Here is a 13,021-nt window from a genome sequence, read left to right as displayed (position 1 = left end):
TTTTTTTTTTTTTTTTTTTTTTGGCTTTAACTGAGAAAAACTAAAGAATATAGGGGCGTACAAAAAAGAAGCCCACGAAACAATATTGCATGAAACAATATTGCAAGTATTAACATCAATCTTTGAAGGAAAATCCCTAGAAAAGAGAATAGATCCAAACATTTTTTAAATTTGATGAATAAACCACATTGCTCGTTGTAGTAGCCTTATTTTGATGTGAATATAACCCCGACCCACCCCCCTCGGAGGAAAAGATCTCCTAATAATCAAAAGCAAAGGGGAGGGGGAAAAAACTATGGTGAACCTTCAAATTGTGGTACACTTCCACCCCCATCTTCATGGCCTCTTTGAATGAAGAAGCTCCAACTGGTAGAATCATGAACTCCTGTAGATATGATATGTTAGCAACAATCTAGATATGGTTATACATACAGAAATAGATGCGAAAAGGTCAAGATCAATAAAGCATGCCTGCATTGCAAGCTTGTTTCCTGCATGTGATCCTCCGTTAATGACATTGAATGCAGGAACGGGCAGAACCAAGCTCTTGTTACCAGCAAGGTTGGCGATGTGCTGCATCAAAAATAAACTGGTATATGAATATCGACACATCTTACCCATCACAAGTAATACAGTAATACATCTTCTAGAGTCACTTATGCAGACTAGTCTCTGATGATTTGAAAAGCAACATTATTTACTGATCTCCATTCTCTACTGTCTAGAAAACGACACGCGAAAATTTTGTTCACATCCCATCAGTGACCGGGCAAAAGACACGAGAAAGTCTAAAAAAAAAAATCAAGTAACTAGTCATTGTTGTTCCGTTATTAGAGTATTTCTCGTCAACAGCTTTTGGCAAGGGACACGAACACCTTTAGCAACACTTTTTTTTTCCAAACTTTACACTAAAGTACCTTGTACAGAGGAATTTTCTTCACGCTAGCTCCAGCTTTGCAGACAGCAAGAGACACTGCGAGGATGGCATTTGCTCCAAGCTGAAAATTGAAAGACACATCATTTATAAAGATCGACTCGGTTTTGTTTGTTTTGTTTAAAACAATAATGGGTAACATGTAGAACACTACATCGATAAGGGAAATCCAATCAATACCTTTTGCTTGCACCACCCCCACTCGTTAACAGTTCCATCGAGTTGTTGAACCATGAAGTTGTCAATCTGGACCTGCTCAGTTGGGTCCTGCAAAGAGAATTCGAAAAAACTGTCATTGACATATAGAAGAAAAACAAATACTACATAAAAGACAGGGTAAAGCTTGGTTGAACAAAACGTTTAGAGAATTAGTGCACAAGGATGCCAATGAACGAACCTTTCCAACCAATGCAGGGCCAATAATTGCATTGACATTCTCAACAGCCTACATAAAAAGCCAAGTAAAGAGTTAGGTATAAAACACTAACTGCATCGAACTCTAAATGATCGATGATTACCTTCAAAACACCTTTCCCCAGGTAGTCAGAACCTCCATCTCTCAACTCAAGTGCCTCGTAAATACCTTTGGGAAGAAGAGATTACGTAAAGGATCCGCATCAGCTAAATTTATCAGACAGATCGAAACATATTTTCTTAATGAAATCAAAGCATGAATACTACGAAGTGGGAGAAGAATAAGAACAACTTACCAGTAGATGCACCGCTAGGAACAGCTGCTCTGGCCAAGGTTCCATCAGACAACACAATATCGACCTACAACAATTGACACAAAAATGAAAAACAAGAATTCAACAATCTCACCCTGATTTCAAATTCATAAACAGAAATAGAAGATCAAGTTCAAAGAAAAATTGTAAAACTCGTTAGTCGTTAAAATCAACCAGAAAACTAGCACATCTAACGACCGACCACTGATAGGAAGGAGGTTTAAGGGAAAATGTTGAAAAGTGGAAAGGAAGATAAGATAAGATAAGAAATGGAAGCGGAGAAGACAAATAGGCGATGTGAAGTGGAAGAAGAAGTGGACGGAGATAAAGAGGAGTACCTCGACGGTGGGATTCCCACGGCTGTCGAAGATTTGCCTGGCCTTGACGGATTGGATTGTAGCCATTTGCAGTGAGCTCGAAAATGGGAGTAACAGAGGAGCCGCTGTGAGAGTTGCGGTTGATTGCAAATCTGTGAAATCACAGACGCCTCGTATTAGTAGATTCCTTTGGATAATTTCAGCCGTTCGATTTGTGTTTAGGTTTTTTATCTTGCGCCACACGTCGATGTACACCACACAAACATTTTAATTACTTTTTAAAATATGGTTGAATTAATAAAAATAACCTAACTTTTAACATTTTAAATAATACAATTTTTATTATTTAAAAATACTTTAAACTTTTAAAATGATTTCAAAAATACTTTTTCAATTTTCAAAAGTTTCTTTAATAAACTTTAAAATTCATAAATACCTTTATTGTTTTTATTCCTATATTGACCAATACAAAAAATTAATAAAAATAAATGATATTATTATTACTTTTAAAATTTCATACCTATTTTTTTAAACACGATTTTAAGAATATATTTAAACTTTTAATCAATTTTACCACAAAAATTTTTAAAAAAAAACTAAAATTAAATAATTATTGGAGGGACTAGTGGTTTATTTTTGGAAAAAAAAATATGGGTGGGCCAACTCTACGGAGATTAGATTCCAATTGGCTTTCTCTTCTTTTGCTTGTGGCTCAAGTCACTGGGTGCTCATCTCCAACCAAATGTGTTTTTTTTTTCGCATCTATGGAACTTCTAATCTTTTGAATATTTCAGAATCATTTATTAAAAGAGTTTCCTTTATTATGGTTCGAACTTTTTATGAAGGGTTTTGAAATCATGTTTGTATCATAAAAATATGAAAATGAAATATATTTAGCAAGCTAGCTACGAAACTATATAATAAGAAAAATAAATATCTTTGTTATAGAATATATTAATTTTATATCGCACATATTACAAAAGAATACGTCATCGTAAATTTACGCTAAATCAAATCTTTTAAAGTTGAAGTTATCGAATATTCAAATCTTCGTATTATATGTTCTCTCAAGTCGTATACGGTATTTATTATAATATATAGTGCTAAAAATTTTACATGAAATAATTTAATTGACTTCTGGTAGGTTGGGGCTTTCTAAGCCTGTTAATATAGAACATGTATAGTCAACGCCTTTTGTAAGCATCCAAAATAAATGTCTGTGCTTGTTCCATAAAATAGATATTGAAGGGAGAAGAAAGTTGTGGGCATTAAGAGAAGTTGAGAGGGGCGGCGGCCATGGCGGATTCCGATCAAGAAGAAGAAACGAAGGTGCCGGCTCCGACGATGCTGAAGGCTAGCTTGAACGAAGAGTAAAATTAAGAAATTCTCAATTTTCGTTCAAAATTCAAGAAAATTTTTTATAATACAAGATTCACAAAAAAAAAAAACATCATCTAAAAAGCTGTCCAAAAAATTCTAGCTAGAAGATGGTGACGACGGTGGTGTTATGTTTAAATTGATCTCAGTCTTTGGTTTATATGGAACTGGGTCCAATGTTCCAATCACAACCTGCAAAAAATGAGTAGCAAATGGAAGTGATTCTGAAACAGAGCATTCTCAAACATGTCATAGACAATGTATACGAACATGCATGCGTGTAGCCGCTATTAATGGACCAACGACAGTGCCTCCGATGACCCTCGCGTCCTGCAAAACCATCGACACTGTTAAATGAAGGCGGCCTCCTGCTCCACCGTTGCCTGCGCTTTCGCATTCACTCGCTACAAACCTCCCTGTTAATGACAGTATTTCGAACCGACCCTACACAAAATCGAAATTGATTCATCTCTTTCCAAGACAATTCATGAGTTTAATTTGCCCGTTGATTACCTCCAACGCGACTTCGCTTGCAGGTCCACGAAGGGTGGCACTTGAAACTGTCGCTTCGGCATCGGCTCTCAAAACTGTAGCAACCCGATGACCCTCTTTACAGAATGACATGATTTTTTCCACAATGTCCTGCATAACCCAATAGAAGTAGAAAAAGACTGATTAAATGTAACACCCCTGACACTCTGTTCCAGATTCAGTGTCCCACACCACCTCGTGTTCCCCCGTTTCAGGACCCAGCCTCCTCATACGCAGCTAGCAATATTGTTATTTTTGAGCTTTCACTTCCCGAGTTTTGATCTGACATTAAAGTTCAAGATTTGAAAAGAACATTTGATTGTAGTTATTACCTGGCCCGGGTAAATGTGGATTATATTTTGTTTTAAGTTGTCGCCGGAAAAAGCTATTTCGCCTTCAAAAGAACCATCTTTTCTGAAGAAATTTTAGTTCTTGATATAACCAAACATGAAAGAATGAAGCTTTCTGAAGATCTTTGCGTACCCATTGAAGCAAGAATGTCAATGCTTGTTCGTAGTCGTTTTGGAGAAGGCGGCGGTGGCGCAGCAAAAAAAGCATCCCAGTCTTCGGTTGTTGTCGGTATAATTGATATTGGCGTCGACGGAGCCACCGCCATATAATTTGGCATCGAGTTTTTCCAGGTATCTTCCAGTAGTGATTCTTCAATGATTGGTTCCAGTGAAGCGAAGATCTGAGGGGAAGAACCGTTGGTCGTATTCTCATCTTCCATTTTCCCTGTTTTGGTTATGTTTGAATCTAATGGACTTCATTTAAAGGCTCATGTGACTTGGGCCAAGGAGGTGATATGGGCCAACTTAACGGTCCATAAGGGCCCATGTTTGTTTTGAATCAACCTGTCGTTCTCTCTCGATTACCGGCACGGATTCTTGCAGCAGACCGGAAGAATGGCGGCAACGAAGGGGAAGATACTTTACAAGGTATATAGAGCGTTGAGCTACGGACTGTCGCCATTTCTGTATCTTCATCTCCGATGGCGAGTGCTTCGTGGCCTCGAGCACCCTCTCCGGTGGCCGGAGCGTCTTGGTCGCCCTTCCCATGCTCGCCCTCCGGGTCCACTTCTCTGGTTTCACGCCGTCTCTTTAGGTTTGTTCTCTATTACCATACCATTTTCCTTCTCCAGACAGAGAAATTCGGAATCAACCATACTGCGTTGTGCAGGAGAAAGTTTGGCTACGATTCCTATAATCAAGCAATGTATTTTGAGGAGGCCTGATTTGAACATTTTGATGACAACAACCACTTATTCTGCCTTGTAAGAATCGATGTTATTTGATTTTCTCTATAAGTTTTTACATTATTAGTTCTTCTTTTCTGTAAACGAGCGAGTGCTTACTTTCTAGACATTTCTCACGGAGAAATCCGACCGGATTTTCATGGTGGAATTATAAGCTTAGCTGAAAATAGGAACACTATTATCGTTTCTGGACAGAATTATGTAGCTATACATAAAAGGGAACATGAAAAGTCTATAAGACGACCTAATTATATTTTCTTCTTGTGCAGTCAGGTAGTGAGGAATTGTCTTCCTACCGGTGTCATATATCAGGTACTCATTTTACATTCCCTCTCTTAACCGAAAGTGTTGTTGGATCAATTTTCTTTCCATAGTAGAGATCTGAAACGATGTATGTAATGCTGGTCCTTTATGTTTATGAACTATCCCTCTGTATTTTTCTAAAACATTTCTTCCGATTGTGTGATACCACATGTTTCGGTGGAATGGTTAACACTTCAGTTTGATGTATGATGAAGAACATTTTTTTTTCTTGGGCACATAGAGTTGCTGTCTGTTGATTGTTTTCTTTTCTTGGAGAATTATGGGATGTAGGGCCAAGAGGAATGCAGTGTAATTGCTTAAGTACAAAACCTATAAATCCTCAAATTTACCCCATGCTTACCTATTGACTGTTCTTAAGAAGTTCGATTTGTCAAAGCATGATTATGTTTACAACTAGCACATTCTTAATATCTAAATGTGATCCAGATCGGTGAGAATATTTCTTGCCATGTATCAAAACTTCTTGGTTTCAATTATTTTCCTAGTTGTTTGACACTCAGTACACAATAACTTCAAAGTATAATAATCCAAAATATTATATTCTTCTCTCTCTCTTTCTCTCTCTCTATCGCGTAGGTGACACATTTTTCCTTTCTTAAAACTAATCATTTTTGTACTTTGTGGTTTTGACATGCCCTAGGCTATCCAGATTTACTTTCCATGGTATTCACATTTTTTTGTACAAATCAGTTTGCCCCACTTGATACAGCTGCTGCCATAGACACTTTCATTGCACATTGGAAACCTAAAGTTATTATTCTAATGGAGAGTGAACTTTGGCCTAATCTTATCTTGGGTGCTTCACAGCATGGTGTAAGTTGTGTCTTCTCATTTAGACATGATTATCTTGATCATGTCATCGTTTTATTTTAATAATTTTTATTCTATTTTAAATGATTCTACCTCAGAAAGTCAAATTTGTATTGAGGCGTGTGATTTTTACATTCGCCCTTACTCTCTTCAGATTACTATGGCATTGTTAAATGCTCGGATGTCAGCTACGTCTTTTAAGCATTGGTCAATTCCAGTGTTTATTCCCCTGATTTCTTTAATGCTATCAAAGTTCTCATTGATTCTCCCATTGGTATGGACCTTCTAACTATTCTTATTATAACTGTTTTTTTTTTTTAATTGTGTCATTTATCTTGTTTTTTATTTTAGAGCAACCTACAGGCCATCCGGTTCCAGCTACTGCAGGCTCCACCACCGATCATCAGTTTTGCTGGTGATCTGAAATTTGGTACATAATCAACCTTTTTCTTTTAATATGGTGGAACAAAAATTATGTTTTCTGTAATGAATGCACAGTTGGTTTGTCAACTGTTATTGGACAAGAATGGGATCGGTGTAATCACCTTTTTAATAAAATCATCAAACCACATTGTTTTCACTATTACTTTCACTGAATTTGATCAGCGTGCTTTTGCTATTTGAACTATAAATTACTGTTGGATTTTGATTTTCTTTTCAGCCGTTGAAGATATTGGAATGTCAGTGGCAGAGATAAAAAAGGTTGAAGATCTAAGAGCACAATTGGCCCAAAGACAAGTTTGGATGGCTTCATCCATACATAGAGGCGAAGAAGAAGGTTAATTTCTCCTATATTTTATTTTCTCCCATAAAATCAAGTTATGCATGCATAACTACTTCTAATGTCAGTTTGGATGCTGTGGCATTTCCATGATTTTCTTGTTCAATCTGCTAAAGAGCAAGTTATTTCCCCTTAGCTTTTGCATCCATAGAGAAATGCCGCAAATGCTTTTGCAATCTACACTTTGATGTGTGTTTTAAATTTGACATATTGTTTACTTCATGCAATCTCCCTCGAGTTAATATTTCTTGATGTTGAGCTCTATTATGATGGTAAGTGCATAGTTGAATAGTTCGATAGCGGTATCTTGGAACATTGGTTTTCTGTTTTGGAGATCCAAATTGGTGAGTTGAATGCGTGTGGCAAAATCATGCATTGCTGTAACAGAACATAGAAATGAATTTTAATGCCCTGTAATGAAGTTAATATTGGTTACGTTTCTCATTCTGCAGTTATACTTGAAGTTCACAAAATGCTCTTAGAAGCACACCCAAGTCTAGTCACTATTATTGTACCTCGACATCCACTGCATGGAAAAGAGATTGCTCTAGTAGGTTTCTTATACTTCGTTTTTGTGCTTTTTACACAGTATTGATAATGATAATTAGACAACCTTTTACTAAGTCTTGTCAGTCTCACCAATTACTTCGATCATTAAATATAATGTGGGGTTTTTTCATTCATTTTCTTTGAGATGTTTATGCCCTCAAAGAGTTTTCTAAAGTTAAATATGCTGCTGAGTCATGTGAAAGATACTTGATGCGGGGAAAAAATCCTTAAATTAACTCTTTGATCAACGACTATATTTCAAGCAAAAGGTTTGGTAATGGAATATCTATAAATGACCATTCTATGTCGAACAACTATACGAGACTGGAATTTTACTTGTTAATTTTCTTCGTCAGTATAACCTTTGACATATGTGGGGCTCTATTTTGACGATTAGCTCCAGGTTTGATTTTGGTATTGCCATTTTAATTAGCACAGGAAATGCAGAAAGAAGGGCAGAATGTAGCTTTGAGATCTCAAGGTGAAAACATCACATCAGGAACGAATGTATATGTTGTAGACACATTAGGTATGCAATATCGATTCCATATGGTGTTTCATTCGAATGTTTACTTGAATTCATCTCTCTCTTTAGAAGTGAGCTTCTAAGATACTAGATATATAAAGATATAATCTATGAGCTTTGTTAATTATTGTACTGAATAGAGGGCCATGTCCATAGCTTTAGAGGGAAAACCGCTGGTCAAGTTTTTCAGGTAGGATGATGACCCATAATGAATGAGACACATAATATATACAATATCTTTCTTCATGTTTTGGTAAGAAAGGTATTTTCCATCAAGAGTAGAAATGCAAAAAGGGTAATTGAGGAAACTAATTGCTTGAACGGTAAATTCTACCATTTCTTTCTCACCATATATACCAAATTAAGGATTCTGAAAAATCTCCTTCCAGAAATTCATTGAGGAACATTCTTATAGGAACTTAGCAACATCTTTTAAGAGGCACCGATTGAAACTGAGAATTCTTAAAAGGTGCATTTAACTACAATTGTGATGAATTTCTTGTAAATCAGCAACTGTACATTTCAGAGTAACTTTAACATCAATGGCATGCCACAGTCAAATCTTATCATCTGATTTTGTGGGCCCAAGGAATAAATATATTTTCTGGATCTTGTACTGTTAATTTCAAAGCTTAGGAGGGATGTATTGGTTACTTTTGGATAAATCTTCTAATGTGATTTCCACGTGCAATTTAGGTGAATTAAGATATTTGTATGGAATAACTTCCATTGCTGTGGTTGGAGGATCCTTCTTGCCTGGTCTTGCTGGTCACAACATATCAGAAGCTGCTGCAGCTGGTTGTGCTGTTTTGACTGGTGAGTATTTGCTGCCGTAGTCTTTATGATCTGTACTCATCATCCTTAAATGTCCTGTTCTCAGGGACTTGTTCCTTTTCCTCTGCCAGGTCCATATATTGCCCATTTCTCAAGCATGGTGGCTAAAATGCAGCAGTTTAATCCAATGTCAGTTTTGCAGGTGAACAGAAAATATTTTACCTCTTTACATTTCCCTTTTATTTCTCTGAAAGGAATTCTCTGGCTTGGATTCAGATATTGGACGTTTTCTTTGAGTCATTGCAATATTTCAAGTTTGGTCCTCTATCCCTGACGACATCTCATATTAGTCCAACACTCCAAGTATTAACTGTCGGGATTTTAACTTTAAGATCTTGATACGGCCTTCAAATGCCGGTTAATTTGATTTTTTATGATAGTTCTGGTTTGATGACGGGTTCATATGAATAGTTGGTGCGAAATTTTCCACCATTCTCCATTAGGGTAACTATGTCGATGCCTGCTTCTATAAGAAACTAAAGGTGATATCCTATCGAAAAAGAAAAAGAAGGGCGATAGTTATCACTTGATAATTGTACTGCTGATTTCTTAGACAATTGGGAAGATGTTATGTAACTTCCTCCCCTTCTTTTATATATTTGATTAGTTCAATGAAATGCTGTTATTTTTCTAATAAAAAATTAAAATTACCAATGAGGCCCAAACTACAACTCATTACAAATCTCCGAAACAATGGCCATGTTATTTTAATATTGAACTTGGCTCTTCCTGACGTAGCTGTAGAAAGTAGCAAAACAAATGTTTCTTAAAAGATCTGAACTTTCTTCCTTGACCATCGCTGACTGGTCTTTAGTATCAAATCTCACTTATAATCAGCTGATTCAGGTTCATGGAAAGCTGGACCTTGCAGAGGCTCTCAGAAATCTCCTTGGAGATGACAAAGTCTTGGAAGCTCACCGATTGGCCGCAAAACATGCGCAGCAAGCTTTGGCTTGTGGCATCATTGTAGGTACTTGGAATTCACTAGATTCCAATGTTCTGAGAAGTGCGTTCGGTGTAGATGACATACACAAATGCAGGTGAAAATTGCTTGAACATCAGTGGTATGATCCTTATACTTAATGAAAGTTAGTTGCATTCTTTTAATTATTAATTTTGATAACCAAACTTTCCCTTTCTTTATATAGTGACTGTTGGCCTCACATGAAAATTGCCAGCCTTGTCATCTTTGCACATGTAAGGATGCCAGAACTTTCAATTCAGCAATTACGCTAAACGACGAACTTCATCATAAACTTTTTTTTTTTTTAAATTTAAAAAATAATCATAAATTTCCTTTTTTTCTTTTAATATTTTAATGATGTTAATATAATATTTAGAAAAACAAAGCTGACCATATCCATCATTTGTTACCCTAATATTTTACGGTAATTTTTATCTCATAAATTTAATTAAGTGGTAGTTTTTATCTTCATTTGCATGCAATAAAGGTAGAATTTTTGTCGTACACAATTTGATTGATATTCAAAGAAAATGACATTAGAGTTCATTTGTTTGATTAGAAAAATTACGAGTATTTATATATTTGAATAGTTATTAAATGGTTTTTTTTTTAAAGTTATTAAATGGTTGTTTTGTACACAAAATTTGATTTATTGAATGAATTGAGTTTTTTTTATAAATATTTTTATTGCTTTTTGTTGAATTATAACGGCATATATAAGGTAAAAGAAAAAATGGAATAAACTTTTAAGGCGTTATTGTCAAGATTGAGACACCTCATCAAATTTATAAATTTATATTAATTTCCCTTTTATTAATAAACTTTATTAGGGTTTTTATAATTTAGATTTGTGCGCATTTGGACGCTTACGTGTTACGCAAGTTTTCCGCGGCGCGGTTTTACAGCACCCCAATTTCTCACCGCATCCATACCAATGGCTCCATTTTTCGCGATAATTTGAAATTATTTATTTAGGTTAAATTATATAAAATACCTCTAACTCCTCTATTTATGTTAATATTTTATTTCAAATGTATTTCTAAGTTTTCATTCATATTTTTAAATTAAAATACCTTTTAAAGTTCAATTTTTTAATAAAAATAGTTAATATTTTGTTTGGATGTTAAAAAAAACTATTCCTACAATCAAAATATATTAGATGTCAGTTAATTATAACATATGAACAAAATTAAAATTTTAAATCATTGAAATTAAGATATTTGTTTAAAAAAAGTAAAAATATATATATATTGAAAAACAAATAATGACGTAATATAACAAAGTACAAAGTTAAAATATAGTTTTAGAAAACGATAAAGGAATTATTTTTTTAAGTTAGAGGAACAATAAGAGAGTGTGATGTGATATAAAAAAAAGCATAGAAAATGATAGCCCTGTTGACAAATGATATGGCTACTCCACACACTTATTTTTTAAAAAGGGGAAAGAACCAAAGTACGGACCATTCTTCCACGTGATTAATTTATGGGCATGATTCTGATATCACTCGAAAGGGATAAAGACCCTCGAAATATCTTGACAGCCATATTATTTTATTCTTTTTTAATATAATTCCATCGTGAATCTAATACCACTTGTAAGGACATCGAACATTTTACATATTCCTGCAATAGTATGGTTGTGGTGAGATCCCACATCGGTTGAAAGGAAAATGAAGCATTCTTTATTTCTTTTTATAAGGGCGTGGAAACTTCTGCCTAGTAGACACGTTTTAAAAATCTTGAAATGAAGTCCGAAAGGGAAAGACAAAAGAGGACAATATATATTAACAGTGGACTTGAGCAGTTATAAATGGTATCACAGCCAGACACGAGATGCCAACAAGGAGGCTGAGCCCCGAAGAAGGGTGGACATGAGGCGGCGTGCTAGCAAAGGAGTGGATTGGGGGTTCCCATATTGATTGGAGAAGGGAACGAGTGGCAGCGAGGACGTAGGGCTAGGGAGGATTGTGAGATCCCACATCTGTTACATAGGAAAACAAAACATTATTTATTTTTTTTATAAAGAAGTGTAAACCTCTCTCCTGTAAACAAGTTTTAAAAATTTTGAGAGGGAGTTTAAAGGTTACAGAAACCGCTCCAAAACCCTTTAACCATGGGCTCGATGAATTGAAGTGGAGGAGCCTTCAACCAGTGGGCGAAGACATGCTAGTTTCAATCTCGTGTCGCTAAACCCTTTTAAAAAGTTAATTTATATTCATCAAATTTTACCCTATAATCATTTGAATTGGGTCCAATATTAAAGTTGCTCAATACTTATTTTATTTTAATTAAAATGTGGTTTTACAATTATACCCTCTAACCCTAACCAAGAAACAAAATCTTCCACGAATCCCAATTCTAACCACAAGTAGGTTAGAAGAGTAATTTTATAATTTGGTTATGAATTTCTGAAGTGAATTTTTCGCGAGATTGGTAAAAGAAAAGAGTAAGGGAAGAGAAGTTGAAAAATATAATTCGGAATTTGGTTGGCAGTTTCCTGTGGAAAGCGCAGAACCAGGTTTTCTCTCGTTCCGCTCTCGGAGTCAGAGATAGAAAGTGTCTCATCCCCAAGGCATACTCCACGATCCTCCCTTCGATTGTTGATTTATTCCCTTCTTCCTCCGATTTCGATTCTGTTTTTATTTCTTCTTTCGAGTTCTTCTCCATCACCGCCGATTACACTCATCAAAGATGCATTCCAATCACTTGCTTCTCGAGGAGCCTATTCGCATGGCCTCCATCCTTGAGCCATCCAAGGCTGTAAGTTTCCCTACCCTTTTCATGTCCTCGATTCCTCTTGGATCTATCAAGCTGTTTTATTTCATTCTCAATACCTGATATGTGTCGTTCTCGATTGTTTTTGTATTCTTTTTGGGGGTTAAAGATTTTCTTTCCACTCGCGATTCATCGTTGTTATTTTGTTTGTTTTTATTGATGGTTTTTTTTTTTTTCCTCAGAGTTTCTTTCCTGCTATGACCAAGATCGTTGGGACTCTTGGTCCAAGGTCTCGATCTGTTGAGATAATCTCTGGTTGTCTGAAGGCTGGAATGTCGGGTATGCTTATTGTTTTTTTTTTTTTTTTTTTTTTT

The 13,021-nt window shown here is 35.6% G+C and overlaps 4 protein-coding genes across 9 annotated transcripts in view; 2 read left to right on the top strand and 2 right to left on the bottom strand.

Annotated features, from left to right (window-relative positions):
• The window catches only part of LOC111433186 (enolase), a 4,604-nt gene extending 2,463 nt beyond the window's left edge, over nucleotides 1–2,141 (bottom strand). The window contains exons 1-8 of the mRNA XM_023070143.1: nucleotides 2,001–2,141; nucleotides 1,645–1,708; nucleotides 1,453–1,517; nucleotides 1,332–1,379; nucleotides 1,115–1,201; nucleotides 918–998; nucleotides 472–573; nucleotides 305–385 (exon numbers count right to left, since the gene is read on the bottom strand). Coding sequence (XP_022925911.1) covers nucleotides 305–385; nucleotides 472–573; nucleotides 918–998; nucleotides 1,115–1,201; nucleotides 1,332–1,379; nucleotides 1,453–1,517; nucleotides 1,645–1,708; nucleotides 2,001–2,066 — 594 coding nt within the window. The 5' untranslated portion in view covers nucleotides 2,067–2,141. The remainder of the gene's footprint in view (nucleotides 1–304; nucleotides 386–471; nucleotides 574–917; nucleotides 999–1,114; nucleotides 1,202–1,331; nucleotides 1,380–1,452; nucleotides 1,518–1,644; nucleotides 1,709–2,000) is intronic.
• Nucleotides 2,142–3,455: 1,314 nt separating this feature from the next.
• Nucleotides 3,456–4,617, bottom strand: LOC111433025 (AT-hook motif nuclear-localized protein 2-like). The gene is made up of 5 exons (XM_023069908.1): nucleotides 4,371–4,617; nucleotides 4,220–4,296; nucleotides 3,870–3,998; nucleotides 3,627–3,800; nucleotides 3,456–3,548 (listed from the first exon to the last, which is right to left on the bottom strand). The coding sequence occupies exons 1-5, from the start codon at nucleotides 4,615–4,617 to the stop codon at nucleotides 3,456–3,458; spliced, it is 720 nt and encodes a 239-aa protein (XP_022925676.1).
• A 164-nt stretch (nucleotides 4,618–4,781) lies between these two features.
• On the top strand, nucleotides 4,782–10,218 carry LOC111432955 (probable 3-deoxy-D-manno-octulosonic acid transferase, mitochondrial). 5 transcript variants are annotated; one of them, XR_002708698.1, is made up of 13 exons: nucleotides 4,782–4,991; nucleotides 5,067–5,160; nucleotides 5,412–5,454; nucleotides 6,157–6,279; nucleotides 6,431–6,550; nucleotides 6,628–6,706; nucleotides 6,938–7,054; nucleotides 7,510–7,607; nucleotides 8,045–8,135; nucleotides 8,829–8,948; nucleotides 9,038–9,108; nucleotides 9,183–9,448; nucleotides 9,813–9,905. XR_002708698.1 is itself a non-coding variant. In XM_023069779.1 (13 exons), exons 1-13 carry the CDS (start codon nucleotides 4,793–4,795, stop codon nucleotides 10,200–10,202), a joined length of 1,437 nt encoding a protein of 478 aa, XP_022925547.1. In that variant the 5' UTR covers nucleotides 4,782–4,792; the 3' UTR covers nucleotides 10,203–10,218. The 5 variants fall into 5 exon arrangements, 4 of the variants coding, with proteins under 4 accessions (XP_022925547.1, XP_022925546.1, XP_022925548.1 ...); XM_023069779.1 differs by lacking the exon at nucleotides 9,183–9,448 and adding an exon at nucleotides 10,115–10,218 and having other exon boundaries at nucleotides 9,813–10,006; XM_023069778.1 differs by lacking the exon at nucleotides 9,183–9,448 and adding an exon at nucleotides 10,115–10,218 and having other exon boundaries at nucleotides 9,804–10,006.
• Nucleotides 10,219–12,412: 2,194 nt separating this feature from the next.
• LOC111433145 (pyruvate kinase 1, cytosolic) overlaps nucleotides 12,413–13,021 on the top strand; it is a 6,759-nt gene continuing 6,150 nt past the window's right edge. The window contains exons 1-3 of one of the 2 annotated variants that reach the window (XM_023070097.1): nucleotides 12,413–12,504; nucleotides 12,589–12,692; nucleotides 12,890–12,986. In XM_023070097.1, coding sequence (XP_022925865.1) covers nucleotides 12,624–12,692; nucleotides 12,890–12,986 — 166 coding nt within the window. In that variant the 5' untranslated portion in view covers nucleotides 12,413–12,504; nucleotides 12,589–12,623. Of the gene's footprint in view, nucleotides 12,693–12,889; nucleotides 12,987–13,021 lie in introns of both variants that reach the window. The other variant, XM_023070096.1, reaches the window with a different exon arrangement.

This window comes from Cucurbita moschata, unplaced genomic scaffold (assembly GCF_002738365.1).
Source record: "Cucurbita moschata cultivar Rifu unplaced genomic scaffold, Cmos_1.0 Cmo_Scf00041, whole genome shotgun sequence".
Lineage (NCBI taxonomy): Eukaryota > Viridiplantae > Streptophyta > Magnoliopsida > Cucurbitales > Cucurbitaceae > Cucurbita > Cucurbita moschata.
The sequence above is the reverse complement of the archived record's forward strand: the minus strand, read 5'-3'. Positions and strand labels throughout refer to the sequence as shown.

What these genes read in the sequence shown, in the direction of transcription:
- LOC111432955 (XM_023069778.1), top strand. Translation starts at nt 4,793, where the DNA reads ATGGCGGCAACGAAGGGGAAGATACTTTACAAGGTATATAGAGCGTTG. An exon ending in TGCTGGTGATCTGAAATTTG is followed by an intron (nt 6,707 to 6,937) that starts GTACATAATCAA and finishes TTTTCTTTTCAG; the next exon opens with CCGTTGAAGATATTGGAATG. An exon ending in ACATAGAGGCGAAGAAGAAG is followed by an intron (nt 7,055 to 7,509) that starts GTTAATTTCTCC and finishes CTCATTCTGCAG; the next exon opens with TTATACTTGAAGTTCACAAA.
- LOC111433025 (XM_023069908.1), bottom strand. Translation starts at nt 4,617, where the DNA reads ATGGAAGATGAGAATACGACCAACGGTTCTTCCCCTCAGATCTTCGCT. An exon ending in TCCACATTTACCCGGGCCAG is followed by an intron (nt 3,999 to 4,219) that starts GTAATAACTACA and finishes TGGGTTATGCAG; the next exon opens with GACATTGTGGAAAAAATCAT. An exon ending in CAAGCGAAGTCGCGTTGGAG is followed by an intron (nt 3,801 to 3,869) that starts GTAATCAACGGG and finishes GATTTTGTGTAG; the next exon opens with GGTCGGTTCGAAATACTGTC.